Source organism: Melospiza georgiana, chromosome 1 (assembly GCF_028018845.1).
Source record: "Melospiza georgiana isolate bMelGeo1 chromosome 1, bMelGeo1.pri, whole genome shotgun sequence".
NCBI lineage: Eukaryota > Metazoa > Chordata > Aves > Passeriformes > Passerellidae > Melospiza > Melospiza georgiana.
In genome coordinates this window covers 107,982,287-108,010,245 of record NC_080430.1, presented here as the reverse complement: position 1 = coordinate 108,010,245, position 27,959 = coordinate 107,982,287, and the positions used below count along the sequence as shown (strand labels likewise).

Genomic DNA, 27,959 nt, shown 5'->3' with positions numbered 1-27,959 from the left:
GCCTGGAGAGCCTGCCTGTGCCTCATGCTCTGGCATAGCGACAGCTGGGACTCAGAGACCCTGCTTCTGGCAGATCCAGGTGCTGCCAAAAAAGAAGTGCTGATAATCCCAACAACCCCAAAACAGTGGTATGGGAAAAGGGTTATGATCTTGAACGGAGGGAAAATGTTTGAAGTGAGGCCTCTGCAGGGAGCTGAACACCAGGAGATGGCCAGGGTCCTTTGGCAAGCCCACGACCGGCTTATTAATAAGCAGCTGTGTGTCCTGGGGGAGACAAAACCAAACCCTTTTCACATACAGATGAGAGTCAGAATTATTTTACATATTGTCATTGGTGAAAAACAGACTGTTTTTCAATTTTTTTAAAACTTTTATTTTTTTTTTTTAGAAAATGAATAACTCTGCATGGTAGAGTGTATGGCATATAATTTCAAAACAGAAGAAGTTATATGGAATGGATTATTTTCCCAAACTATTTAAAGTTGAATCTAAAATAATTTGTAAATCAACACTCATTGCCATGTAAGACAAAGGAAAACAATCAACATGTTTTCTGTTTGGTACAGATTTTCTCTACCTCTTCAGCCTGAATTTTCCCAGGGCTGGGCAGAAAAGGGGGGCAAATCCTGCCCATTGTCCTAATCATAATTGTACTGACCAAGCTTTGTGCTCTGAGATCTAGCAACATATGGCTTATTATACGTTCCTAAGTGAACAGTGCAACATCATCTCCACCTTAAGTGTTTATTCCACATTCAGACTGTAACTGAACATCACTCAGAAACCCTTTTCCGCCCCAAAACAACAGTGATAACAATGAGAAGCAGAAAGTCTCCAGCAATCAGATTTCATCCAGAAATCTGTGTAAACTGTAGATCAGGGCTGGGTAGCAGCACAGAAGGCAAAAGATGTGACAGCTTGATTCAATAGCATCTCTAAAGACTACCGTAAGACTGTCATTCTTTAGTCTGCATGTTGCAATCACAATTTGCTTTTCCCCTGCAATGCTATAAAGCAATATAAGAAAAAATCAGACTCAAAAGCAAAAGGTAGAAGCCTTCATGGAAAGGTAAAGCTTCTGCTTAGCTTTGAGTGGTTGCTATTAGAAACAGATGTCCACAATCAGAAACAAATCTTGAATGTATATACACAATTTGGGTGGAAAGGGACATGGCCAAGGGTGAAAGCCCTCCTAGCTGACCCACAGACTGTTTTAGATTGTAGGTCCACACTACACCCACTGCCTTTTTGGTCTGAATAAACCAGCAAGGCAGCCACAGGCTCCAGGTGCCCTCCCGGCTCTTTGCTCCACTGCTCCTGGGCTGTGTGGGGGCCAGGGGAAGGAGGAGAAGGAGGAAGAGGAGGAGGAGGAGGAGGGAGTAACATTGTCCTCCCTCCCCTCACTTTGCAGCTGGCTGAGTGACGCGAGGGTTGCAGCGACATGGGACGTTATACTGGGAAGGTTTAAGTGCACACTTTTCTCTTTACCCCCTCCTCCCCAGTCCTGTTGGAATGTATCTATATCAGTAATCAGGTAAGTATTACTAATAACTGTAAGCTAGCATGGTCACCCTCCCCTTTAGAATAGGGGGAGAGCAATAGCGTCAAACAAATTCCCATTTGTCCTGATGTGTAACCTTTCTAGATCCTGTAGAGCAATTATATGCAGGCTTTTTCCATACTAGAATTTAAAGGAGTCAAAGCTGGTAAAGAAACTGGATGTTTCCTGGCTTAACTGAAGGAAATAATAAAACTGATTAAGAGTGAAAGAAAGTAAGCATTAGTGTGTTCGCATCCTCTGATATGTCCCACTTCTCTATGTTCTGCTCACAAGCCCTTTTCATACTCTGAGCAAGCATTCCCAAACTTAGAGAGGTAAGGCTTCAGCTGAAATCTCACAGCTGAGACTATTATTTGTTTTATAATTACCACAAATGTAATAACTTGACTTTAGCAGATCCATGTGGGGCATGTTGAGGACAAGGCTTGTTAAGTGAACCAGCACAGGAGAAGATTGGACAGGGGTGGAATCCCACATGATAACAGCAACTCAACAATATCCATCAGCATGGCATTAGCTTAGTGTGGATATAACATCAGGAGCTTGGATAAAGCCTTCAAGCTTTCTGGGTGTCCAGTCAGAACCAGGGAGGCTGCAAGAAGTTTTACCATAAAACTCCAGCACTGCAGTGTCTAAAGGAACTGAATCTCAATGGGCACAGATTTTAGGTTTTGCACAGTCAATCCTAATTAAAAATCCAAAAGTATAATGGCTGATGCCCCTGCTGTTGGAGCCTTAAGACACCCGTTAACTGCTGAGCCCTACACTTTTTTTTTTAATAAAACACTGTTTTAAGATAAAGCACAATAAATGTGCTTATTACGCACTCTAACATAGAGCACAGAAACAACACTACAGAGTGCAAGTCTAACCATCTCCACAGTGGGAAAAGTGCGAAGGTTAAAAATATGCATGTGGCTTAACACAAGATATTTTTAAAAAACATGACACGGAAATCTTATACTAATGCTTTCATCTTTACCACAAACATGACTGAAAACTTAAGGTCAATTGCTGATCCTTCTCCAGCAGTAGTAGTAGTGTAATCCTTTCAAAGGTACAATGTTGGAAAGATCAGAGAGTAAAAAAACCCAAGTGTCCAAAAATGATCCCATTTACCACTTTTCCAGTAGTTACGTTTTTCAAGGAGTAAACGTGTAAGGTCACCTTGATCTTCACCATCAGTAACTGATACACTTGGAAACAGCTAAGCCAACCACCTGGACTGAGATCAGTTCGGTGTCGCACACACACACACACACACACACACGGATACACACACAAATACCCCACAGGAAAAAGTGCACTTTCAATTGCTGATACAAAAATAGATTGGCACATTCTTTTTGACACAGTGAAGATATCTTCTTTAAAAGCTTTTTCACTTCAAGAAGTTCTCTTGGAATTTGCAGCAGGTCTGTAGAAAAAGCGCTACGAGAATGCACTCAGTGGGCTTCCAGGGTTTGTGTGATGGAGAGGGGTGGTCATGGAGGCTGCCCTTCTAATTTTTGCCTACTTTTATAGCTGTAGTCCCTACAGGTAGGGTCAGTCGCCACCCAGTTTCAGCACGTGAACCATTCACCAACAGCTCAGTCTTCACCTGCTTTGAGAAAGTAACGATACATAAATTCGTCAAAGCCAAGAGTCAACGCAGTATTTCCTGTAGCCAGAAAAACTGTTTGGGGGCGGGGGGAGAGAGTGTGAAGTGTTAGGAGTCTGATTTTGCATTTCCAGTAGTAACTGCGGCTTGGGAGAGCCAAGCAGGAACAGTCGGGAGCCCCTTCCCCGGCGGCAGCCGGCGCTAGGAGTTCTGCACCAGGCGTCTGTAGTGCGGCATCACCTCGTGCTCGGGCAGGTGCAGAGCAAACTCCAGGGCCACCAGCACCGGGAACTCGAAGGCAATCAGCTCTCGCCTGTTCAGCCGGAACTTCTCTTCCAGTTTCTGCAACCACAGCCAGGGGGAAAAAATATAAGTGAGCAAAAATGGAACGAGGGTTTGCCCTTCTAGAGCTTTCCCACAAATGGCATTATTCAAAACACACATGCTGCTGCCATTAAACTTCTGTCCTGATGGACTTGCACGGCTCTGGGGTCAGAAAACCAGAGCTGTGTGAACTGGATGTTCCGAATCCTTACTGTGAAGGTGAACTCACAGAGTTCAGCCAGCCATGCTATTTCTGACACCTTCGTCACTTCACCCATTCCACTGTGAGCAGATCCATCTTCTAATGATCACAGTGATTACCACAGCAGCAACAGGAAATTCCTAGCTTCATGCAAACAGCAAAATCACTTGTGTAATGGAAGACATGCATCTTGTAATTGTCCACAAACTTCCTGCACTGCTTGAAATCACTAGTTTTCCTTTCAGCATTAGACTGTGCTACAACGCCCTGTTGGGGAAATTATTTTGCCACAATTTGATCTTAATACCTCAGAGGCAGAAGGTGTCGTAAGAACAGTGAGTAATAGAAGCTGCTATCCTCAGGGGGGATGAGATGGGTTTTATAGTTGTTTTTGTGCTGTAGTGTACTAAACCTCCCATATGCTCTGCTGTTTTCACTGGATTTGGATGCTACAAGTAGGCAACCAATTGCTCAGGGATATTTCCCCCTCATCCTCTTCTTAGGATCTCCCTGGCTTGCTACTTCTCTGCCCACTGGGCCTACTGCAAAGTTCAGTGTCTTATGGACCAACATTTCAAGATAGCAAAAGAGGCCAGATCTTACAATTCCCACTTGGCTGATTTTTTTGTGATTATTCAGAGGGTTTTCTAATAAACTGACTGTCAACCCAGCTCTGTGACTGTGGGAGGAGGGCATGAGTCCAGTGCTGCCATGATCCCATGCCTCTTCCATTGAGTGAGCTGGTTGTAGCCACATACCAAGACACCAGCCTAACCTTCTGTAGCATTAAATCAGATTGGTACCTCAGTGCTTGCAGAGGATTATGGCATAACACCCTCATGTTACCTCTGTCATGTGGAGTGGGTAGAAGACAAAACACCTTACTCTAAAAAAAAACATCTCAAATGAGGTGTTCTGATGGGAACATCTCCTTAGGTTTTCTTGCCCAAAAGCTGAACTTGATAAATAAAAATGTCTATTTGACTCTATCTGAAATTAGTATCTGCATTTCATTCCCAAAGGAGAATCCTTACTGACACACTTGAAAACATAACTAAAAGCAAAATTAATTTCCTGAGGGTTCACCTGTTGCCTTGTATTGACAAAATGATGGGCAGACACATCTCAAACCTCACAGTATCTGACACCAGGGCCTTCTATGCCACCAAACAAGCTTCCCACACCTCTGCAGGGACATTGATCACTAGTACTTCCACAAAAATGTGTAACAAAAAAAGATATTTAGCCGGCTGTACATCTGGGAGCCTAAAAGAGAGCATGTCCACTGACAAACAGGCTTGCACAGACCACACACTGGCACTTCATGCAGATGGAACACTGGAAACCTATGGATACGTACATCTATAAGATGCTTGACTTCATGTTTTCTGAGGTCACTGCCAATTTTGGCTGCTAAAAGAACACAAGCTCCAGCACAAAGCTTTCTATTCTGCTTGTTCAGCTTCCCCTTAAGAGCGAGCTTCTCAAAGTAGACAAAGGCCATGGCCACTGTGGGCTCTTCAAAACCACATTCTTCTTGAGCGAGCTTGCGCATTTCTCTCTTCAAGCTGAGTAAAGAGACCAGACAAGTATGCTGTGAGATGAGTTTTAAAGCATTTCTCATTTCACCCTAAGAGCCATGCTTTCAGAGATTCCTGCTTAGTCAAATGGAAGGGAAAACATAATTTACTGGGCAGATATTTTTATGCTGTTTTGAGGGCACATTTCATGGCACATTTTTACATCACCAGTGACCCTCGCTGCCCCCAACAGACAGTTGTGTCAAACTATAAAAGCAACCAAAAAAGCTGTGACAGTTTTAGCAACAACATTTTATCAGAGGTCCTTCACTGCATACTATTTGTTTTGTAACAATGTTTTGATTACTGGTGCTCTGTATGCAGCTTTTGCTGCTGGTTATGGCTGGCCAAATCCAAGCTGACAGTTCTGTCCATGTACTGCAGCACTGTCTGGTTACAGAGCAGTGTGGCTCAGTGTCCTTCTGGCCACTAGGGTCAAATGAAATTATCATTACTTCAGTGGAGCAATATGCTACACCAGAAACAGAGATGGAATATTACAACTTTGCTGTGAAGCCAAATACTCTTTTTGCTTCTGGCCAAGGCACAAAAGCAGCACTTCTCTTTCCTCAGTCTCTTTTTAAGCCAATTCCCATGAGCTTAGAGACTCTGTTGGGTTATTTTTCTGGCTATTTTAATGTAGTGCATACCCAGCTCTCATCCCCATCCCGTTAGATGTGGTGTTTGACACCTGACCAGCACATGTTTGCACATTCCTCTATCCTGTTTACTCATCCCAGTAATCCAAGCAGTCATCTGACTAACTCTGCACCTCTGCTGGTCACTGCTCCTGGGAGATCAATCAGTGCTGTGCTTCCCCCCATGTACAGCAGGAATTGCACTGACATGTGAGACAGCTGCATCACACTGCAGCCTTATCGAGATTTGCAACTTACCTTCTTATCTTGCTGAGGGTTAGCTTGATGTGAGGGAACTTCTCCTTAAAGGTCTCATTCATGTCCTTCTTGAGATCGGATGGCTTCACGTAGTCTATGACCGTGGTCTGTAACACAGGGCAAGAGAGAATTACTCTTTCAGTTTGTAACAAAGAAGGTCACTCAATTCCCAGAAGCAAGGAATACCAAACAAGTTCCAGCCAGTCCCAACACTTTCAGCAGACAGGAAAATTAAGTCTGAACTAAGGCAACTATTTATTTGTGACTGACAAAACAAGTGACCTGTTCAGCACAAGCCTTGAACAATACATACCTCATTAGCATGCTCTAAGTATTGCTAAGAGTGATTTGAAGATAAATGTGGCTGGATGAAACCTACCTGAGAAGTCTTGTAAGATAAAAAAATATTCATCACAATAACTGATATGATGACGAGATCTTGGTGCATACCTCTGTGTGGTTCTGATACCCACTGTGAGTTTCTCTCAGATTGATTCTTTAAAGAAACCACAGGTACAAACTCTTGCCTGTTGTAGCACACATTGATAATAAAGTAAGTAACCAGCTTGTATGGCATGTCACTCAGGAGAGTGGAAGGCAGGAATGCTGTGCTAAGTTAGGCAGTAAATGGACAAAAGAGTCAGGACAACATTCAAAGTGTACAGTCTATTTCTTTTGAGCTTCCTATTCCTTTTTGTTACAACCTAATGAATCTCCCCAAGTTGCAGAGGGTTCTCCTGGCCAACACAGCCCTTGCATCTGTGTGTGTCCAGCACTTCTCTTGTTCCCTTAGTCTTTGCTCAGGTAGCACTTTGCCCAAACCCTCTGTCACCATTCACCTGGCCAAAATCTAGCACCTCACCAACAAACTAACCTTTATTTTGGGAATGTGTCAATTCTCTTCCAAGCTTTAGCAGTTCTGCCCACTGGACAGAAGTGGAGAGGAGCGCCAGCTTGGGCACCAGGGGGACAGCCTGGTCCCCAGGCATACAGCCCCTACCAGCTTCAAGCATGTAAGAAAGCAGCAGTGGATAGTGCAGTGCATTCTCCTGCTCATAAAATAATATTTCAAATCTGATATCTGGTTTGATTAATTTGTATTATGGCAAAGGGCTGTTAACACCACACAAGAAGTGGAAAGAGGTATATGAAACCCTTGCTGCATGTTATGCCTTTATAGAAGGTGGAGCTCTGCTGAAATGTATCCTCATGGGAATTGAAATCAGCCAAAAAGACTGACTGAATATGCTTTCAGGCTTTTTTTCTGTCATAAAAATAATATATGGAAGGGCTTGGGGAATACAAAGTGCAATGGCTCTAGAGAGAAAGCAGACAGTTCCCTTTATCCAATCATATTGTTCTCTGCTTCCAAAATAAGCATGAAGGAGAGTAAAACGCACCTAACTTTTCCTGCACTTTACTTATGAGATATGGTACTGAATTATTAGCAAATTAAAAAAGAGCAGAGCATGTGTTTCTCCTGAATAATGCCCAGTAGAATTTGATGCAAACAAAATAGAGAGGAAAACCCAGGTTTTTGCCAAGGGGTGTTGTTATGGTCATGCAGAGGTTTTAAAACATGGGCCATTCTGCCACATCAACACTCCTCAGCCACACCTGCTTCCCTGCACGTGTAGGGATGAGCCTGACTGCAGGTGCAGGCAGACAGTGCAGCGCCCCTGAGGCGAAAAATTCATAAGCTGCCTTGATGCTGAAGCAGGCAATGTGCTGCCACACCTAAATAAAAGGAAGAGAAGAAAAGGCAGAAGGGAGAAGCCTTGCCCTGCCCGGGTGGGAAAGCCTCAATGGAATGAGTGGGCCTGCCTGGTTTTAACCCTGCAGAGGCTGGAGGGATGTACACATGCACTGTGCAGCCAGGGCTCTGCCCTGCAGACAGCTTCTCACATGCTCCATCTCCCCTGGCAGGGATCAGACCTCTACAGCTGAAGAATTAAGATCTTAACAACTAACCCTTTTCTTTTCTTTCCCTGGAGTGTTTCAGCTGGCCTGCCTGCTCCTTGGTATTGTTGCCAAAGGATCATCAGCAAGCTGGGTGCTGCTGATGCACAGATATGCTGGGAGTTTTATGTGATAAGAGGCTTCCTCTCAGTACTGCTACAAGAGGACACTGAAACAAGCCACATCTAATTTAGACCACTGCTGTCTGCTGCTCAGGGTACAGAAACATGGGTCCATGCTGCTCCTTCTTACAGAGCCAAAAGACACTAACCAGATACATCCTATGCAATGTAAAGATGACTTTAGTTACTACCAGTATTTTTTGGTTGTCTTGGGCAATCCTATAATAGTGAGCTCGGTGTTACCTTACAAAGCTACCTGACACCTTATTTCATGCTTCACTACAAACCTAACTGCCCATTGTTTGTTCTTCATTTGCACAGAGCTCACAGTTTTATCCTAATTAACTTGCCTTTAGCTCTCTCCAGGTTATCTTCTTCTTTTGCTTACATGCACAACAGAAACCACTTCCCAACAGAAAGGGCACAGCAGCGGATGGAGGGCCTGTCCATCTTCCAGGCTCTTGCTGTGCCACACAGCAGGTTTCAGCTGCTTGCACCTCTAACAAGTCAGGGTGGCTCTGGGGGTCACTGTGCAGAGGGGCAGTGAGCCCTGGGCTCTGCCACTCAGCAGCAGCAGCAGCAGCAGCCCCCTGGGATGCACCTTTCCCCATGGCTGCTCTGCAGGCACCGACTTGTTTTACCTGGGACTCCTCCAGCCTGTGGGAGGTTTGCCAGAATTCAGCTAAATTCTCTTCAGAAAGAGAAAAGCTCTTTTTAAAAATTTCATTTAAAGCAAAGCGCTCAGGCGCTTGAGACTAAGCAGACAGCTTAAAGCTAAGAACAGTACAGAGGTACAGTTATTTTTAAACCCAGAGATTTGTCAATTTTGTCCTGTTGATAAGGATCTCCCCCTCTCCAACCCTGAATACTGCTGCTTCCTGCGAGACAACAGTCTCTACGATACAAATCACAATAATGAAATCCAGATGAAAGCTGGTGTGTGCTGGTTTTGATTCATGTAACAGGATAACAGCAGCATGTTTGAACACACTGGCTCGAAGGCAGCTGTCTCATCTTGTCAGTGCCATGCTGGAGAGCTCAGCTAACTGCCCTTATTCTCAAGAAAAGCATTTGTGCAAGTTTTTTTTTTGTGCTTGGTTTTTTTTTTTTCCTTCATATCTGCTGCAGAAGCTGGACTTTGAGCAACACGTTGCTGCTTGTCCAGCTGGTACCTACAGAAATGCATCCTGCGCATGCAGGACCCTGCCCAGCAGAGAGGCGGGCAGAAAATAACCCTAAAAAATATCTGTTGAGAGGTAGTTTAAAAGCAATGTTGGATTAACAACTGTTGAGTGATCAAATGAGTTACCCTTTCAAATGGTTTCTGACCAGACACCTGAGCACCCCTGTTGCTGGGGCACAGCACTCACGAGGTTACACAGAAATCTTGGTCCCCAGCCCTGACCCTGCCCAGGGCACCTTACGCACCCTGCAAACAGCCTGCACTGAGCAGCAGCCCCCACTGCTGCCCCTGCCCACGAGTAAGGGAGTGGAGCTGAGCTCTGGGGTGGTCCAGCAACCCACAAGAAGCAGCTGGGATCTGACAGGGGAGGGCTTGGACACAACGCCATGCTCCTCTGCCTGCTCCCTGCTCAGCATTTACGCTTCTCCTCTGTTTCAGGCCACGCCACTGCTCTTGAGCTTCCTGTGCGTCCCACACAAAGCTGCCATGTGAAGAAAAACACATGACTGTCTGTCCAGGACAATTCTGGTATTGCCTGTGTCAGGGCTCTGATCAATATTGATGCTCCAAAACTTTACAAAAGGTTTGCAAATACTTCCCTAAAAGGAGCACAGCTTTTCTCCATCCAAACACGCTTTCTTATACGTAATATTATTCCCTACCAGGCAGGCACTCTGTACTCCCAGAGCTGTCAGACACATGAACAAGGCACTGGGAACTACCAAACTGTTTCTCTCATAGTCTAATCTCCAATGTTTTTAACTTCTGTCATCCAGAACCGTCTGTCTTGTTTCTCACAGCTTATTTCCAGGGAACACATTTCAGTTCAGCATTCAGCAATACTCCTTTGTGGGCTCTGTTACATTCTCTGTGTACAAATCTGCGTATGTATGTTTTACTTTGGTGATGGAAGCTGCATAAAACAAATGAAAACCTTGATATATGGTAGCTGACAGATGCCTGGACAGAGTGATAAATGCTTCAGCCCAAGTCTCTACTCTGCACACTTTTTGCTTGGCTGGCAGTTTTGAACTTGGAGCTCAGCTCGTGTGTTATTCACAAGTGTTTTCAGGCAGCTGCTTTCTCATAGGAAAGCTGTATATATAGTTTCATAAATATGGGAGGAGAGAGAATGCCTGAAATGGTTGGTAAGACTGGCAGGATGAAATATTGTAGAAAATAAATCCTACTTTGGCATGCAACCAGTAAAAGATGATCTAGCCTTGGATGCCTCTATCTCTTAGCTTAAGAAGGATAAAATCAGAATAAAATAGGTGAATAAAATGAAAGATGAATGATAGGCTCTCTTAGCTGCTGTTACTGTGTATCCCTGATAAATCTGCTTCACAGAGGGCAGACAGAAGACTGACACCTGAAACAGACTTTTGGTAGGTCACTGATAAGGTCTCAGCCACACAAGAAGTGAAAAGAAGTCAATAACTCTGCATTCTCTGACTACTTTAATGCATCCCATAGGAGACCAGCTATGTACCTATCAACTGCCAGTAACCTAATTCATACACTTATGGCTTATGATGCATATATATGAGAAATCCTGACAGACAAGAGATTTTAAGCTGTGATGGAAAATGGTGGTTCCGAATTATAAATAAAATTCTAAAAAGGGAAGCTAGACTAAAATAATATGTTTCTGTTGTTACAAAGTTACTAACATTCAAGGACATTAAACGGAAAGATTTTAAATTTCACAAGGCAAACAGTCTCAAAAACTGACTCTTTGAAATTAAGTACATGGAAGGACACCGGTTTATTTCATACTGTTAACACTCAGGAATTATTCTCAAAATAGTTATTTATTGGAATCTCAGCCAAATATAGCATCAAATGCATAGATCACAGGATTTATACATGATTATCTACCATTGCTATCCTCTGCTCCCTGAGACTTTTGGGTACAAGGTCAGTAGCTGATAAAGAAGCAGCCTGGAGATACTTAATACACAGCTCCAGAAGAGGCTCAAAGAATAGGGTGACAGCACTGAAGGACACTCACTGGCTGAAAGTGGAGTCTGCCTGACCTTGGTGCTCCTTGTGAAAGGCAGAACGAGAGAATGACAGACCAAATGCATTATATCATCATGCAGGGCTTTTGTTGGACCAAAGGGCCAGGGCAGCGAGCAGTTCTAATTTTAAAATCCCACTGGAGGGCTGCTATTGAATAACGCAGCCCGGCTGCGCTCACCACTAGCGCGGTACCTGGCAAGCGAGGCCGGCAGCAGGCACTGCAACAGCTCTGCAGAGTTTTGTGACCTGCTTCTTGTATTAGTGGTGTGGAGATGTCAATTTATTTTTATATAATTAAACCAACACACTGACACTGCAGCTCAGTACCCAAACCTAATTCCACGTGTATCCTCTGAGCACAGATGGATGGATATTTCAGGGATGAGAATACAGAATGGGTCACTCAAAGTCAACGTGCTGCTGATCTGGGCTTTTCTTCTTCTGCTGCAAGTTTTGGCAGCACACAGCGACCAGCTAACATGCTCCTGTGCTTCTGTGTTACCAACAAAAGCAGTACTGCAGGATCAGCCTCCAGCCTGTTGACAATGAGTTTTCTAGTCCAGCACAGAAGGAGTTTCTGCTGGAAAGAATGCAGAGAGACCAGGGGGGCACTGACGAGTCTGTACATAGGCTAGTCAGCATGAGATTCGAGGAAAGAAATTAATGCTTAGTCTGGTAGATAAAGTTCCTGTTCTAGAGAGATTTAAGAATCTGCACGAATTCCTGTTTTAGCAGTGTCAGCCAGGAAGACATCTGTTAACCATGACATGATGTTTCCCTTCCCCCCCACCCCCCAGCATGAATTTTTTCTACCTCTTACTGTTTATCCTGCAGCAGAGAGTGCAGACTCTCTGACAAAGACAACACAAAATGAAATAATTTATCCAAAGCAGACTAGACTTTAAATACAGCTAATACAATTAATAGAAGCCATAGAGTTGGTATTGGGGAAGTATCGAAGAATACTTTTCAGAATTGTCCCCTGACAGGCAATTTGTGGGTATTACTTCTAGAAATGCAAAGGGAAGTGTATGCTCTCTTAAGCCTGAGACTTCATTACAGAAAAAACTAAACCAAACCAAACCAAAAAAGAACAAACAAAAAAAAAAGCAACCCCCCCCCCCAAAACAACAACAACAAAAAACCCACTGAAAACCAAAAAATCAAAAAAACCTCAAACCAGACTAAACCAAAAGCACTTCTGCTTCCCCGGAGCTATCTTCAAGGAGGAAGCTCAGCTTCTCCTTGAGAACAGCTGAGGACTTGCAGCTAACACTTCTCTCCAAGAGCCAGGGCTAATTCAGCTCAGTAAAATTAAAAGACTATAAAGTCAGTGTCAGTGATGATAAACCTAGGCTCCACAAAAACTGAGCACACTGAGTGCTAGCTGCACGTATTTCTGAGTAAAGTCTAAACCGGACCACACATTTTGTCTGTCCTATGCCTCGGGATAAAGCCTGCAGTGTTTACTGATGCAGCATTCACACAGACCTCAACAGAGCTTTCCCAGCAAGCACAGAAATCCTGGCCTGAGAAGCACAAGCCAGGCTCATGGGAGTAACAGCAGCGCATGCAGCTCTATCCCGCCGGCAGTGACGCAGCCCAGCATCCCCTCCTCTTCCACACCTTCCCCCCATTAATTGCTCTGACATCCATAAGGAGGGGTGAGGGGAATATCGACAAGCTTGCAGCTGTCAAGCATTAATGCTAAATCCCGGCCAAGTAACGAAACTTTAATTACAAGCTGTAGCTCTCCACGCACAACAGAATGCTGGGCGCTGACAGCAGAACCGCTCTCAGCTGCTCCGGCGCTTGTGAAAGGCAGCAATTCCAGCCCCATTCCACACAGCACCGAGGCAGCAATTCCAGCCCCATTCCACACAGCACCGAGGCAGCAATTCCAGCCCCATTCTGCCCAGCACTGAGGCAGCAATTCCACCCCATTCCACCCAGCACCGAGGCAGCAATTCCAGCCACATTCTGCTCAGCACTGAGGCAGCAATTCCACCCCATTCCACCCAGCACCGAGGCAGCAATTCCAGCCCCATTCCACCCAGCACTGAGGCAGCAATTCCAGCCACATTCAGTCCAGCACTGAGAGGCAGCAATTCCAGCCCCATTCCACCCAGCACCACAGCAATTCCAACCCCATTCTGCCCAGCACTGAGGCAGCAATTCCAGCCACATTCCACCCAGCCCTGGTGGCTGCTCCGGCCTCTGTGCTCCTCTGGCAGAGGTCTGGCACTGCTGCAGTGGCTGTGATGGTCAGGAAAAGAGCACAGGTCTCTCGCTGGCCCCAGACTGCAATTTGCTTTAATTGCAGTGTGCACAGATTTTTATATTTGGGGGGGAAGAAAATGACTTGAAATTATAAGGGTTTTACGTTCCTGCTCAGACTGATGTGAACTGCAGGGAGAGGGGGGGGAATGTCAGGAGAGTCAGGAAAGTCTAAAACAGATGTGAGTGAAGTCTCCTACATATCCAAAATGGCTTTATATTCAGCTCTATTGCCCAAACTGAAAATTCCTACTTAACCTGCAAGCTCCCCGAACACTGCAGCACTACAATTTCTCCCTTCTCTTGGCTGAAGGAAGCACCAGCACCTTGTAAAATCTTTCAGCTGAGCACTGACGAACAACCATCCCCCCCTTAGTTTCTTGCAGAGCCATGCAGCTCCTGTATGGGACCACAGCTATGCTGCTTGGCTGTGGGCAGGCAGGGCAGGCAAAACTCCAGCCAAGAGAGCCCTCGGCACCTGCCAGTGACCTACCTCAACGAAAGAAACAGAGCACTTAATGTCCTTTAACCCTTTCTTAGATTAGTGCCTGCCTTCAGAGAGGGAGGTGGAAGTCCACAGACCCTCAGACAGTGCTGAAGAAGTGATGTCTGGAAAGGTACATTCAGGAAAAAAGCCCTCAAATGTCAAATAAGACATTATTTCAGATACAGCAGTAATTAACACTAGATAAAATTTAAAAGCAGGGAGACCCCTGTCAATGCAAATTATTCTAGATAAACAATGACATTGATTTTAACAACTGTCCTTGAAGTAATTTTTCACCTTTAGGACATCTAGTCATACCCCTTGTCAAATCCCCAGGCAGCTTCTTTTTACAACAGAAGTACAAACACAAGACTTTGAAATGCTGTGGTCAACCAGCATACAGAGAAGAATGGCACTGAATACCCACTCCTGGATGGAGAACTCCCTTGCAGGACGCCAGCCTGGCTGCTTCCTTTTTACTCATTTAACCATGTCCACAAGAACATCAAGTTAAAAGGGGCTCAAAGATCTCAGGTGATTCCAGGGGACCTGTACTTCCTGGCAGACCCTCGCAGCCTGAGGAAGGTCAGAAACACAGCCACGACTGCTAGAGATGTGTTCCCTTTGGATGTTGGCTAACAATGGCTTTCTCTTGAGGGAAGACAGTTCCCTGTCCATGACAGTAACCCTATCAAAACCTGACAAATATTTCCCCACACAGATGTAGCTGCTATAAAAGGTTGTGACTTTGTGGGTTGGCAGCCAAAAAATAACTCACCAGCCCTTAAAGGAAAACTGGTAGCAAGTAATCAGAGGACACTCTGGATATGCCATTTGAAAATCTAGAATAAACGCAGCCTTAGAACTCAGTTAAGCCTCTGTGTGCAACCAGATAAACATCCACATGAAGCACTTAGAGCTTATTTTGAAGAAGGAGCACCCACAAGCCAAATTACCTGTGGGCCAGGGGGCAGATGAGAACATACAAAGGCTGTATCTTTACATACATTAGCAGTTTCTTAAATAATGTCTTCTGTTCCAAATTAAACAAGAACATGGACAGCACTTTAGACCTCAGTGTTTCAAATTCTATCATATCTGTATATAGATAAGAGAAGTAGGTCACCACTTTGGGGAAAAAAATTTATATTTTCCCTACTGCCTACTGTTACCCTGGATGTACAGTCCAGACAGATCCATGCTCACATGTGTATGACTGCACTGCATCTTGCAACAGTCCTGATAAAATAATCTACAGACTTGGAGCAATCAAAACAAAGGCTACACAAGTATCTCACCACAGAAAACATTTAGTCAGAGCACAGAGCACAGAACAATTATGTCTCTGTATTGTTAAGGGTTTGGATATAGTGGGAAATATACAGACTCTGCTCGTAATTGCTGCAATTAAAGGAAGGACTATCCCATGGTGAAATAAATACCTGGGAAACCAAGCTGTTCAGAGCAGTGAATGATTAGCATCAAAACACAGCATAGCTTCATGACTTCAGAAAAACCCCAATGGGCATCCTCCTATTTTGTAATAGCTGCCAGTCTGAGGAAGTATAAATTTTCCTCTGAATGCCAGAGAATGAGTGCATTGTTTGAACAAGTCTTTCATCTAAAGCATTTATGAAATACAGCGGTAATAAAAGTGTTTGCTTTTGTAATACCTCCAAGAGTTTGTTTTAACATGCCTTGAGAAGTAACTGTCATTTAGAACAAAGCATTCTGAACAGCTCTTATTAGTAGATTAAAAATAATAACAGTCTTCTTAAAATATGGCCAAATGACACCTCAACCTTCAGAATTTTGTTATGGGAATTCGTCTGTCCTACAGAGAATCACTTACCATATATGAAGGAAATATTAAAACCCGCTTATGTTTGCCACATGGCCACTGGGGATCATCTAAAAGATTTGGGTCGTATTCAACAAAGTCTCCCAGGTCGCTACCTATAAAACAACAGTTTAGACATAGAATTTTGAAAGGAATTCATCACATCAAGACATCTCTGGACTTAACAGAAGTGGCAAAGGAGTTAACAGATAATGCACAATATTATCTCCATGCAAGGTTTTTTAAAGAGATGAAAAATTGTTCTAAGTCTTGACAACTCTAAATATTTCTATATTAAGGTGATTTGCCAAGACATAGAAGACCTAGAGCTTATGAATTACCTGGTAAATGTGATTTAGGGCTTAGAGAACTGCAGAATTATTTAAAGCTCCACAGTGACTTTTATTCCCGGCAACAAGTTTTCATCTGTTCAAACAGATGTTTTGATTTGTTTCATTTATCATGCCAAAATATTTTAAGCATATAGTGCTTTGGCTTATGTTTTGTGTCCGGTTTTGTAAACACAGCCCTTTCCAGCCTAACAAAGGTCACCAGTGGAATTTACACCTTCAGCTTGTGACTACTGTGTTGCCACTGTAAATTTTCCATAGCAAAGGAAGGTAAGGACAAGCCTGATGCAGGAGGAGCAAACAATGCTGATGACAGGAGGAGGCATGCTGGGTGCCATCGGGGCTGTCAATACTACCAACGTGCTTGTTTATTTAGCCTCCATCCACAAGCAAGCCTTCTAAGCAAATATGGAATAAGCTGTGCTTCACCCACAACAGGAGACTGTATTTACTTCCTTTAAGCTAATGGGGGGACTAAAACACACGTCAGTCCTTTGCAATAACTGCCTACCATCAGGGTATTAAAAAGAGCTACTTGAGACTGTTACCTGCATCAATGCTCCCCTGGGTGCTGTTAGCTCTTCCCAAAGAAAGGCTACGATGGCTTGCATTGCGAAACTGGGAGAAAGATGAGGTGGAGTCTATTGTGTTCCTCCGAGTTCCCAGGGCATTGGTGGGAAATAGGAACTGGGTATAAGAAACCGTCTAAAAAGAAAAAAGTCAGAATGGACAGACAGTTAATTTCAGCCCAGCCTGGATGCAGTGGGATGCTTTTGGTGCATTCCAACTGGAAGCAAGAGAAGCCAAATTAATGGAGGATTTTCTGGATTTAGTAGTTTGGCACAGATGAATATAAACCAGTCACCTACATTTGCTTCAGTGCAGTCAGTTTATTCATGCAAAAAATGCTTTTGCAAAGGCATTAGCTCTTCAGCAAAACACACACACACACACACACACACACACACACACACACTAATACACTGGATTTACAAAATCCTACTCAAGGGTCAGATTTAAAAATATATCAGTTTGGTCAGGTTTTTTCCAGTGAGCCTCGTCTGTAGCACATTTCAGCAGCTTCTTTACTGAACTAGCATCATCTATATGGGTCCCTCAGCACACAGCTGCCAGAGGCAAATCACTTAAACACTGCTAAACTAAAGCACTTTGTCCACTATTTTTCTTTCCCAGGACTTTGTCTGGCAGTCTTATTGATGTAATAAGTGAGCTCCAGTTCACAGCAATCATTGTGGGAGATCATTTACTACCCCCCCAACACGGACTAAGTGTGAATGAGTAACTTGTGACAAAATTATTTTTAGAGTGCACTGATTCTCTGCTTGTACCCTGGCCAAGAAAAAGCTATGCCTTGCTTCTTGTTGGCTCATTTTCCAACAATAACATTGCATTGAAGAAAAAAAAAAGAGTTTGAGACTCTAGACTGGTTTATGAGGAGGTCAGAACAGGTATCAAATAAAACATGTTGCATGTGAGCTTTCATTATTTATAAGCAGACAGATTGTCCTCAGGAATTTACGGCCTGTGGTCTGGCCTGACACCTGGTTAGGTGAGCACAACATGTGTAGCAGCATTGACCCAGGGCCTTTAAATCCATAGATGACAGCAGACGGAGTAAAACTGAACTGTAGAAAGTAAATCAGGATTTCAGGAAGAAATGTTTTCTTCTACAATTAAAACTGCCTCTCCTCTATATATTTATTTAAAATCAATCAGTTCCCTAAAGATTCATATTTGCTTATTCTATTCAAGTGAACGAGCTTCTGGATTTTGAAAGACTCATCAGCTTTGTGCCACTGTCTTCCTGCTCTCTGGAAAAATATTGAGCAAGATGTTATTAAATACAATTGAAAGCAAATAGAATTACAGCAACAACTCTCACCAGAAATTATTCTCAAGCTCCTGACAATATAGACTGCAGTGATACCTCCTGCTAGAGCAAGGGGAAGGCTGTGTAATTCAGTAATGCTTTACACACTCAGATATTGCCAGAGGCAAATTTCTTCAAGGATACAGAGTTGTCTGTGTTGACAGCTTGGGCAGTCCTCATAGACTTCTGCTAAGCTTATTTACAGTTGCACACACTGTGCTTTAACTACTGTGTTATGCTGCATGTTGTATTTGTGCTTGTTATTAGTTAAGCCATTTTTCCCCCTTATAACATCAAATCTAAGGGAGTAGGAACTAAAGCATCCCCACCTTCCCATCTGCTCCGAGCTCCACACCTTCAAGACCAATTATTTCTTTCAGACACACTCCAGTAGAATGGCACTGGCGTCCACCATCCAGCTTCATGTCCCTGGGAAGCAGAAAGAAGAGCAGAAATAAGCTCTTAGTACACACACCTTGTTCACCTCCCACCACGAAATGCTGAAACAAGGTGCAGCATTAATCCAGACATGCCAATGCAAAGCACAGACCAGACAACCTTTCCTATGGGAAGCACTTTTGTTGTCTGATATACTTACAGAGAAAACCCCCACTTTGCTCATGGCTGCAGCTCAAAGCCCAGCCTGTGGCACAGAGCAAGGTTCCCCATTCCTGGGTACGTCTGACAGGACCTGGCACTGGGAAGGAACTGGAAGTCATACACACTTCAGGTGAGATACAACAATCCAGCCTGAACACTTGACTGCCATGTATCCAGCAGGCAGAGGTTCCCACAGCACATCCCCATGTTCCCCTACATGAAACAGAGGTAATTTCCTCTGGAAGATTCCAGGAAGGATTCCTGCTCCTTTGAGAACACAAAAGAGTGGCCAAAGCCCAGTGACCCTTCTGCTGGAGGCTGACAGGAGAAAGCCAGTTTTCCATCACCCTGGCATGGAAACTTGGGGATCTACTTTAGAAGGACTGACCCACCTGGCATCTTCCATTTGGAGATATGAGATGAGCAGGCTGTATCCCATGCTTTAGCATCATGACCAAAATGTGAGCAGAGGTAGAAAAGACTAGAAGCAAATCTGTGCTTCACAAATGAGAGCTATATGAAACTCCACAATATATATTTTGCAATATTTTCCTGGCTGGTTGCTGCTGGAGTCCAAGTGTGTGCTCAAAACTCCGTGTGGGAGAGATGCTGACATGGAGGCCAGGAGAAGCCCTGCAGGCTGTTCACTCAGTCGCAGGCTGGGCTATCTCCTGCTGTGACATACAATACACCCTGTTTCCAACCTATCAAACATTTTATTTCTCTGAAACACGGCCATCCTGAGCCCCCAGTAAGTCATGTACCTCAATGCTGGAAAAATCCAACACATCTATCTTCTGGAAAACATAGTTCACTGATAAAGGAAAAGGCTGTATCAAGTTTCTAATCCCAACAAAGTCCTCTTAGTTTCTTGATTGGAGTTCACTTAGCACAGTGTCATATTATCATTCTTGTTTCCTGATATCATGTTACCGAGGGGTTGGACTAATAATGATGTAAAAATAGCTTTCTGTCACAAGCATGGTATCAGTCTCTCTGCTCCTGCGCAGAAAGAGCCTAAGGGAACTATTTCTCACAGAGATAAATGCCAAATTGTAACTATTTCAGCAGTTATCTATGAAACAAACACACAACCTGAGGAAGCCTCTGAACCCCAAAATGAAAACAAATATCTGAACTATCTGAAATCAGAATAGTGTAGTTTCTTTCCATTCAAGACCCTACAGATACAGCGCAAGAAATAATGCTATTACAACTCTGGAAACATGTCATGGAGAAATTTTTCCATGTAATTAACAGACATAGATAGATAACTCTGTCATTCATCAAATGTAAACCTATCACCCTTTGAAGAGTCAGCACAGCAGCTTTAAAAAATAAAAAACAGCTCTGAGGACTGGAAAGAAATCAGTGCCTTTGAAGCGGGGAGCAGGGTCAGCTGGCAAGTGCGAGCACACGCAGGAATGATTCCTGGACATTAGCTGAAGTTTGATGGACACTGTTGCCTCCATTCCCCATCTTTCTGATGTTTTTAAAGAGTATTCTCCTTTCAGGACCCTGTGAACAGCACTGCAGTAATTCTCCCTGTTTTGCAAAAGCTACTTGGGGTGTTCCCCTTCTCCACATATGCTCTATATTTCTAGAAAGTATATGACTGCTTGTGTTGTAAAATGGAGTAATAAAGTGTTACTGTTTGGAGAGAAATCTATCCATAAAACAGAGAATTAAACTCCTTCTCTTGAGGAAAATCAGTACTAAACAATGTGCAGTTTCTTATGAGCATATAAATGGAAAGGCTCATCCTGGCTTATACACATCCTCCTTTCTCTTGTAAAAGAGCTTGGTTAACACCTCATAAAGAATTCCTAAGCAACTTTACTGTATCCTTTTTGAGTTCCCTATCAGTACGATCAATCAACAGCAAGCAAATAAAACTTTTTGCATGACAAGCCTTTATTTTTTTTCCTCACTCCTATTAAAGACAAAGAGCTCCAGAAGGTCTTGGCAAAGCTATTGCTGAGAGAGCAAGCCCAAAGGCTGCCTGTCCACTGCTGGGGGACCCCAGCACAGCTTCTTCCTCCACACAGCCCCAACATCCCAAGAACAATTAGGAAAGATCTGGGGGATGCTTTCCCTTAGAGCTCTTCAAATGGGTGAGTCGTGCCTGGGAAGGGTCAGGACACTTGTCTGGGTACAGCCACTGCACTGGTGTGGCCATCCACTGCCACCAGGTTTTGTAGGACATGTCCTTACATGGCATCAGGGTCAAGGGGTCCCATGAAGCAGGAGCATATGGAGGACAGGTACTTCATAGAAAAAACCAATCAAGCTTTCACTGTTGTTTAAGTTATTTAAATTACCGATGGGACTGAGGAACTGCACAAACCACTGTCCAGTAGTAAATTATGCTTAGAAAATGCAGAAAAGGAACAGCAGTCCTTGCCAAAGAGGCATTTCAGTAAGGAAAACTTCCTTCCTCCTCTTCCTCAGTTTTGATTTTCCTGCTTTATTTCCAAAAGTGCTTTTTAGGAAACTTCAAGGAATTCAAGCAGACACCCAAATCCAAAAATAAACCATGGGAACTAATTTTACTACCTTCACTTTATTTGAGCAGGGAAAGCTTGAGAAAACAAGAAGATCAGGGATAAGATTTCCTTAGGAGGCAAAAAAATTATATCTCAGTTTCTGACAAAGTTTGGGGAGTTACCCTGATTTACATCAATGTCAAGCTCTAGATATTCTATTCATGGATACCATTTGTGGAAGACTAAGCAGTGTTAGAAACTACCCTCAAAACCAAACATATTGTCTCAATTATCCATAAGTGCAGAATGTTGAGGAATACATGAGATACAAGCAGCTGGCTCACAAGCTGCAGACTGAGATGCAGATTGAAGCACAGAGCTCCAAGCAGGAGCCTGAGAAGAGAGGTCATGGACTGCCAGCCTTTGGGACAACACAGGGCAGGATGGTGGGTGACACCAGCCAGGTGAATGGACACTGGGAAACACAGGAGAGCTGGGAATTGCAGCCTTTTGGGTAATAAAGGAGAGGAAAACCAGTGAGCCAGCAAGGTGGATGGGCACAGAGAGGGGGCAGCGGCCAAAGACTCAGGAGGAAGAGGAGACTTCTGGAGACTGTGAGGATATAAATGCCCAGGGGTTCCTTGGTTGGGAACCGACCTCAGAGGCCCCAGCTCTGGCTGTTCCTGTGCTACTGCACTGTGAATAAATGGCTTTATGGAACGAGACAGCTGGACATTGCCATGGGAAACCTGGGGTCAGACTTGTGAGGAAACCTGGTCTGAATGGGGTATGTGAGGAGTCAAACAGGGACCCACTGGGTCACTGGAGCCACCCACCAAGAAGCAGCTTCAATCCCAGCAGTGAAAGTCTCTGGCACTGGAATGTGACCAGCAGTCTCTTGAGCAGTCAGACTGGGTAGTTTCCTTAGCAAGAAAAAAAAAATCAAAGTTTCTCCATCTAACAGAGTTCACAGATTTTCTAGGAACCATACCAGGTGACATGGGATCCCAGATTTGTTGTCAGATGGTGAAAAGTTTTACTGAGCAAATAGATAAGGATCAAAAAAACCAATCCCATGTCTTCTACTAGCCAGGCCAGGATTAACAGAGTATAAATTGGAAGCTGTTACCTTCGGAAGTATAGCACTTCTTTAATGAACCAAATGTTATGCTTTGACATGATCTACAAAGTCCCATGCAACACTCCTGCTGGGCACTTGCTTTTTAAATGACAGTAACAGTTGAGCACTCTAACCTGTGAATAATTTAGGAGTCCATGAAATATTAAACAGACTTCCAGATACATGAAAAAGCCTTCTGCTTATTGCAAAAAGGAATCTGATAATTGTTGTTTAGAGATGTCAGCCCTCTGTGCCTGCATTTTATGCTTAGCTATCCCCCCCCCTCCACTGCTAAGATTTATTCTAAAAGTAAAAGAGGTTCATGAGACATCAAGAAAAGATGCCATTTTCATCTGTCAGTGTAAATAATTTTTACTTATCATCTCTGTTTATAGAGACAAGGACACTGAGAGCTCTGGAAAAGATGCACTGCCAGTCAGACTAGCAGCAGATCTCCCACTGCCTGAGACTGCCTGCTATAATTGATCAAGAGCTTTCAGATCCTAATGCCATTAGTGTTGCCAGAACAACTCCAGCTGCAATTTACAGGGAGAAGGAGCAAAAAAACTCCTGGAAAGATGGCTCTAATGGGTCAGCCTCCTTTTTCTCTCTCCAAAGATATTTAGCTGTCAGCATGCCAGCTCTTTCCCTCTTTCTTTCTACTCTGTTTTGCGCAATACAGAGTAGAAGTTCAAAATTTAAACTTACTAGCTTTTGGAGATTCATTTGTCAATTTCAATCTTAGGGAACAGGACAACTCACTCAAGAATGAGCAATAGTGGCTCTATAAAATTCATACATGAGATGATGAGTTTTGAAATCTCCTATTGTGAGGAAAAAACCTTCAGATTTACATGTCTTTCTGTAAAGCTAATATTCACTTGGTTCCATTTTTTGTTCAATTTGTGAGAAGCAGGGAAAATGGGCAATGGTAAAGAAATGCAAGGATATTTCAGCTTCCCTGTCACAGGCTAAAAACAGATAGTTGTTCTTCCCCAGGCCTACAGAACGATACATGCTCAGGAAAAGCACTCAAGATTGATGACTTAATCAAAACTGCCTTGCATACAAAATCTGTTGGGGAAGAGCAGCAAGGAACTCTGAAGGATATAACAAAGTATCCTGCTTTGCTGTCTGCTTATTGCAACTATCCATATGGCAATTTAGATGCTCTCATTTCTCCTGTAAATATTGCCCTGTTTTCCACACTCACTAACTTGCCAAATTACTGATGGCAGCAAGACAACCACACGAGTCCTTCTTTTTGCCTCATTTTGCATATGGCTTTCTTACCCAGTTTAAACACTAAATATGAACAAATATTGCAGAGTTTAGATAAAGAAGGCTGTTGGGAATGCCAGGTCTCTGGACTAATTGATCATTTTCATTAGATACTAATTGGGGGGATGGTATTGAAAACCTCTTGCTCCTGGCATCATTGAACATATTGTCCTGGCCAGCATTTAGTTAAATCTGAAGTTAAATTCAGCAGTGACTTATCTTTAGAAACTGGATGAAGCTGGTTAGTAGCATTTCTGAGAAGGACACAAATTCTTTTTATCTAGTGACTTGCTGCTTTACTTCAGAAGAATGGTCTGTTTCCTGGGCATCAATCCATTTGATTACTCATGCTGCATTATTTCCTTTAGCTGGAGGCAAGTTTTGTCAGAGGAGTACCTGCATTTTTGTCAAGACAGCAATATTCAGCAGCTACGCCTACTGCAGGTAAATTTCTATCCACTTAATGAATTCAATGCCAGGAAGAAGAAAAGATGAGGTGAACTGGCCATCTTTATAAGGATGTGCACTATCTGATGCTTTGAGTTTTCTGTCCCACAGCTCATCACCTCCAGCCCTGCTGTCAGTCAGTCACTGCAAGCCCAGGTCTGAGTGCTCATGTAAGAATAAGCAGGCTGCAGTGCTGCACTTGTGTCCCACTGCCAGCTCTCCTCCTCCCCCAGGTCCTCCAGATTCATCTTCTGGACAGGACTTCACAGGAACTTGGAAGCTCTTAAAAGAATTCTTACAACATCACAAAAGATATCATCAGAATAGGTACAATTTCAATCCGTGGATGCTTTTGCCATTGATAAAAACAAGCCTTAAAAGTGCCTTTTCCAAAACACATTTTTAAATCATGAAGCATAATGGTGTGTGTGCCAAAGATAAAAAACAAACCACACTGTGTCAGAACTGTAAACCCAACTAACTGCAATACCTTTTATTTTCGGGGTGAAAATCAACATGGTACCTTCTTCCTCCTTTTTAACACCTCTAACAGTGACAGACATTGTCACTGTTCTTTATGGAAATTGATTAGGCTATACTAATGAGGACTGGATTGTTCTCACTTGGCTGCAAACATAAGCTGACCATTTTTGCAGGGCAACACATCCTGCTGGCCACAGGGAGCAATGTTGACAACATCTGTGAGCACTGCCAGAGTTGCACCATGTCCTTGGAAGCTGATGGAGAAGTGGTGCCTAGAGAAGCTTCAGGAACAGGCAAGCAATGGAGAATTGTCTCCCTTCTCCCCTGCCCAGGATGTCTGCTTTTTCCAGGACGGGCAGAATTGAACCTGGCTCTTCTCCATCCTGGCTGGGGCCACAAGGTGGATCCACAAAGTGCCCTTGCACACACCAAGCTGGGGAGTGGGGTGGGCAGAAACCTTCAGGAATGTCCCCAGAGTCTGGCTGTAAGAGCTCCTCTTTAGGGACTCAAGTGTCCGGAACATGACCTCCCTAATGGCTAAAAGGATAATATCTGGTGTGTCTGATCCCCGTCTCCTGTCTCAAAGGGCTGAAATCCAATTCACCTCAAACCATCTGGAACCCATCTCCAAACAAATAATTCCCTCAAGTCTTATTTAATCCATCTGCAAATGGCTTCACTCTTTGGTTTGCTGTGACACAAATCCCCTCTGAGGGCCCAGAGCAGGTGAGCATGAGGGTGCACACGCCTGTCCTGAGGGGGTGTGTGGTAGGACAGATCCCTGCTGCTGACCTGAGGCATCTTCCCCTGTCCTGGAAGTGGAACAGTATGGAGGCTCAAGTCTGTTTGCTGTGAGCTTCCACCGTGACAACCAACCTCTGACAGAGGAGCTGTGTGCCACAGCAGCTCAGGGGATGCACAAGGTGCACCTCTGACAAAAATGGGAGGTCAACACCTCCAATTTTCTGCCCATCTAAAGAACTAGATCGGATTAATGCTTATCTGTGGCAAGGAAGATATGAAATGGATACTGAGGCAGTTTCAACATGGTTCACAAAGTAGATCTTGCATCTTTTGGAATATTATATTTAAAGAAGAAAGAGGACTGCTTTATCCATTAAGGCTTCCAATGCATTGAAAAATGAGAGGCAACTGCACAATCCAAACCTGCAGTACTAGCACTTGCCTCTAACCTGTGCATCACACAATGACTCTGTATGCCATAAAACCAAACATTCAGGAAACCTTTCTCTGTGTCTGTCCAATTAAGAACAGAGGCAATAACACTGTTACAAGTGTTTTCACATCACTACATACTCCCCTTAGCTACCACTAAGCCCCAACTATGGTCTGGTGACTTTGGGCTGTAACATCAAGAGGTACTGAAGGGCAAGAAATGCCAGCAGCCAAGATGCTAGCACCTCCTTCAGCTCCTGACTTGCAGTGAAGCTTTCCTTACATTGCCTTCACCTGGCAATATCTGCTCTCACACTTGCTCTGCTGGTCTAGATAGAAGAAGAAGAGTAAGCATTTAGGAAACTTATTCCAGGGGCACCTCAAACTTCATCCCTTCATGTACAACTATGTCTCTCTCCCCAGACCTCCATTTGTATTGGTACAGCCACTTAAAATCGTGGTTTAGAGGTTTTTGGGGAGGGTTCTTGCTGTTGTCATTTGACCTCTGCATGGAGGGCAGGCAATTAAGGACCACAGTCTGGAATAGACTTCTCACACCTCACTGGTGAGGGGTGATGCTGCCCCATCCACACAGGACAGGCACATAGAGTTGGGACTTCAGAAAGTGCCTTTTACCATGTTTTTATAATGCATCTGCTCCTACAGACTGTATCTACCAGCATTGGTGGAGTACAGCTCTTCTGCACTGCCTCGAGTACAACATGGGCTGGCAGCCTCCACAAACAGCTGTGCCTGGAGATTTCCTCACTAGCCACAGTGCCTGTGAGTTGGAGCAGAGGTGGAGAAGCAGCAGCAGCTCCACTATGTGCTCCTCTCACAGAGAACAACTCCTGCCTGCTCATCCATCCTGCTCTCCCACTCCTGCTGGGGCTCTCTTCAGTTCAAATTTCAGATGTGTCCACAGCTCCCTGCAAGGACCTGTTTCTTTTCATTAACTGCTCAGTGGTAGTTGCAGAGCACAAACCAGCTGGGACATCTTACCTGGGGACAGACATCAGCAATCCAGGGATTCAGAGAAAGCAAAGCTAAAGGATGCTGTCATTACAGTACTTCACAAGAGTATCCAGTGTCTCCCCCCTCCTACTTCACATCCAAAATGTGCAAGCAAGCAAGCACTGTGCAGCCTGAACAGAGTGGCTACAGTTTATGTTATACTGCTTCATCTGTTCTTTACACCAGCTGTTCCTGGAAGGAGATGCCACTGAATTGTTTCTCTCTTCCTCTGATGCTCTGGAAGAAAGACAGAGGGCATTTTTTTAAATCTTGGCTTTTACAGCCAAGGGAACAGGGTTGGATTGTTGTGTACTGGCACTTTCTACCTTCTCATCCCATGCCCTTCTTGCTGTGCAAGCACAGTACAAGACATGACATGCTGAAATAATATTTAGTTTTTCAGCTGGGCTCGTTACTGCTGTAATTTAGAAGGTATAACCAGTCATCAAAGTTTCAAAATGTGTTCAATTTTCAATAAAGAGGCAATTTCCACAGGATGATGACCATAAAAGAATGACAGTGTACTCAAGAACAAAGAACAAATCTGCCAGTCTGTCAAGAATTTGCCTGATGTGTCATCACAGTTTAATTAAGGGAAAAAATTTACTGTAAGAGTGAGCAGACAGAGTCAACCTCCTGACAAAGGTGCTTCCTTTGTGCATTAAAAATAATCTCCCTTTGTTTTGGATTACTGGTGCACAAGGAGATTGTGACAAATCGCTCTCGAGAACTAAATAGATGGCTGGAAAGTATGAGCCAAATTTGTCTTTTATACAGTGGAAAGATTTGACTGTAGATGATTTGTGGATCTTCCAAACCCCCCTCAGTGTATCATCTGACTCTTTCCCACACATTTTGTGCTCTGAGTCAACCACAAGGACTTCTCAGGTCTCTGGCAAGTGAGCATGGTGGCCGTGCTATTCCCCTGTGCCAGGGTCACAGAGCTGCTGCCCACCAGCACTGCCCATCCCAGCCTTGCTCTGCACCCAGCTGGCCATCACAGCCTGCCAGGCCACATCTCCCAGCCAAATCCAGTTTCTGCCACTTCTGTGGTT

At 43.9% G+C, this 27,959-nt stretch overlaps 1 protein-coding gene across 1 annotated transcript in view; it reads right to left on the bottom strand.

The window, feature by feature from the left end:
- Positions 1–383: 383 nt before the first annotated feature.
- The window catches only part of CABLES1 (Cdk5 and Abl enzyme substrate 1), a 70,150-nt gene continuing 42,574 nt past the window's right edge, over positions 384–27,959 (bottom strand). The window contains exons 5-10 of the mRNA XM_058039667.1: positions 18,627–18,726; positions 16,955–17,111; positions 16,069–16,172; positions 6,164–6,270; positions 5,048–5,255; positions 384–3,503 (exon numbers count right to left, since the gene is read on the bottom strand). Of these exons, the coding sequence (XP_057895650.1) occupies positions 3,363–3,503; positions 5,048–5,255; positions 6,164–6,270; positions 16,069–16,172; positions 16,955–17,111; positions 18,627–18,726 (817 nt within the window). The 3' untranslated portion in view covers positions 384–3,362. The remainder of the gene's footprint in view (positions 3,504–5,047; positions 5,256–6,163; positions 6,271–16,068; positions 16,173–16,954; positions 17,112–18,626; positions 18,727–27,959) is intronic.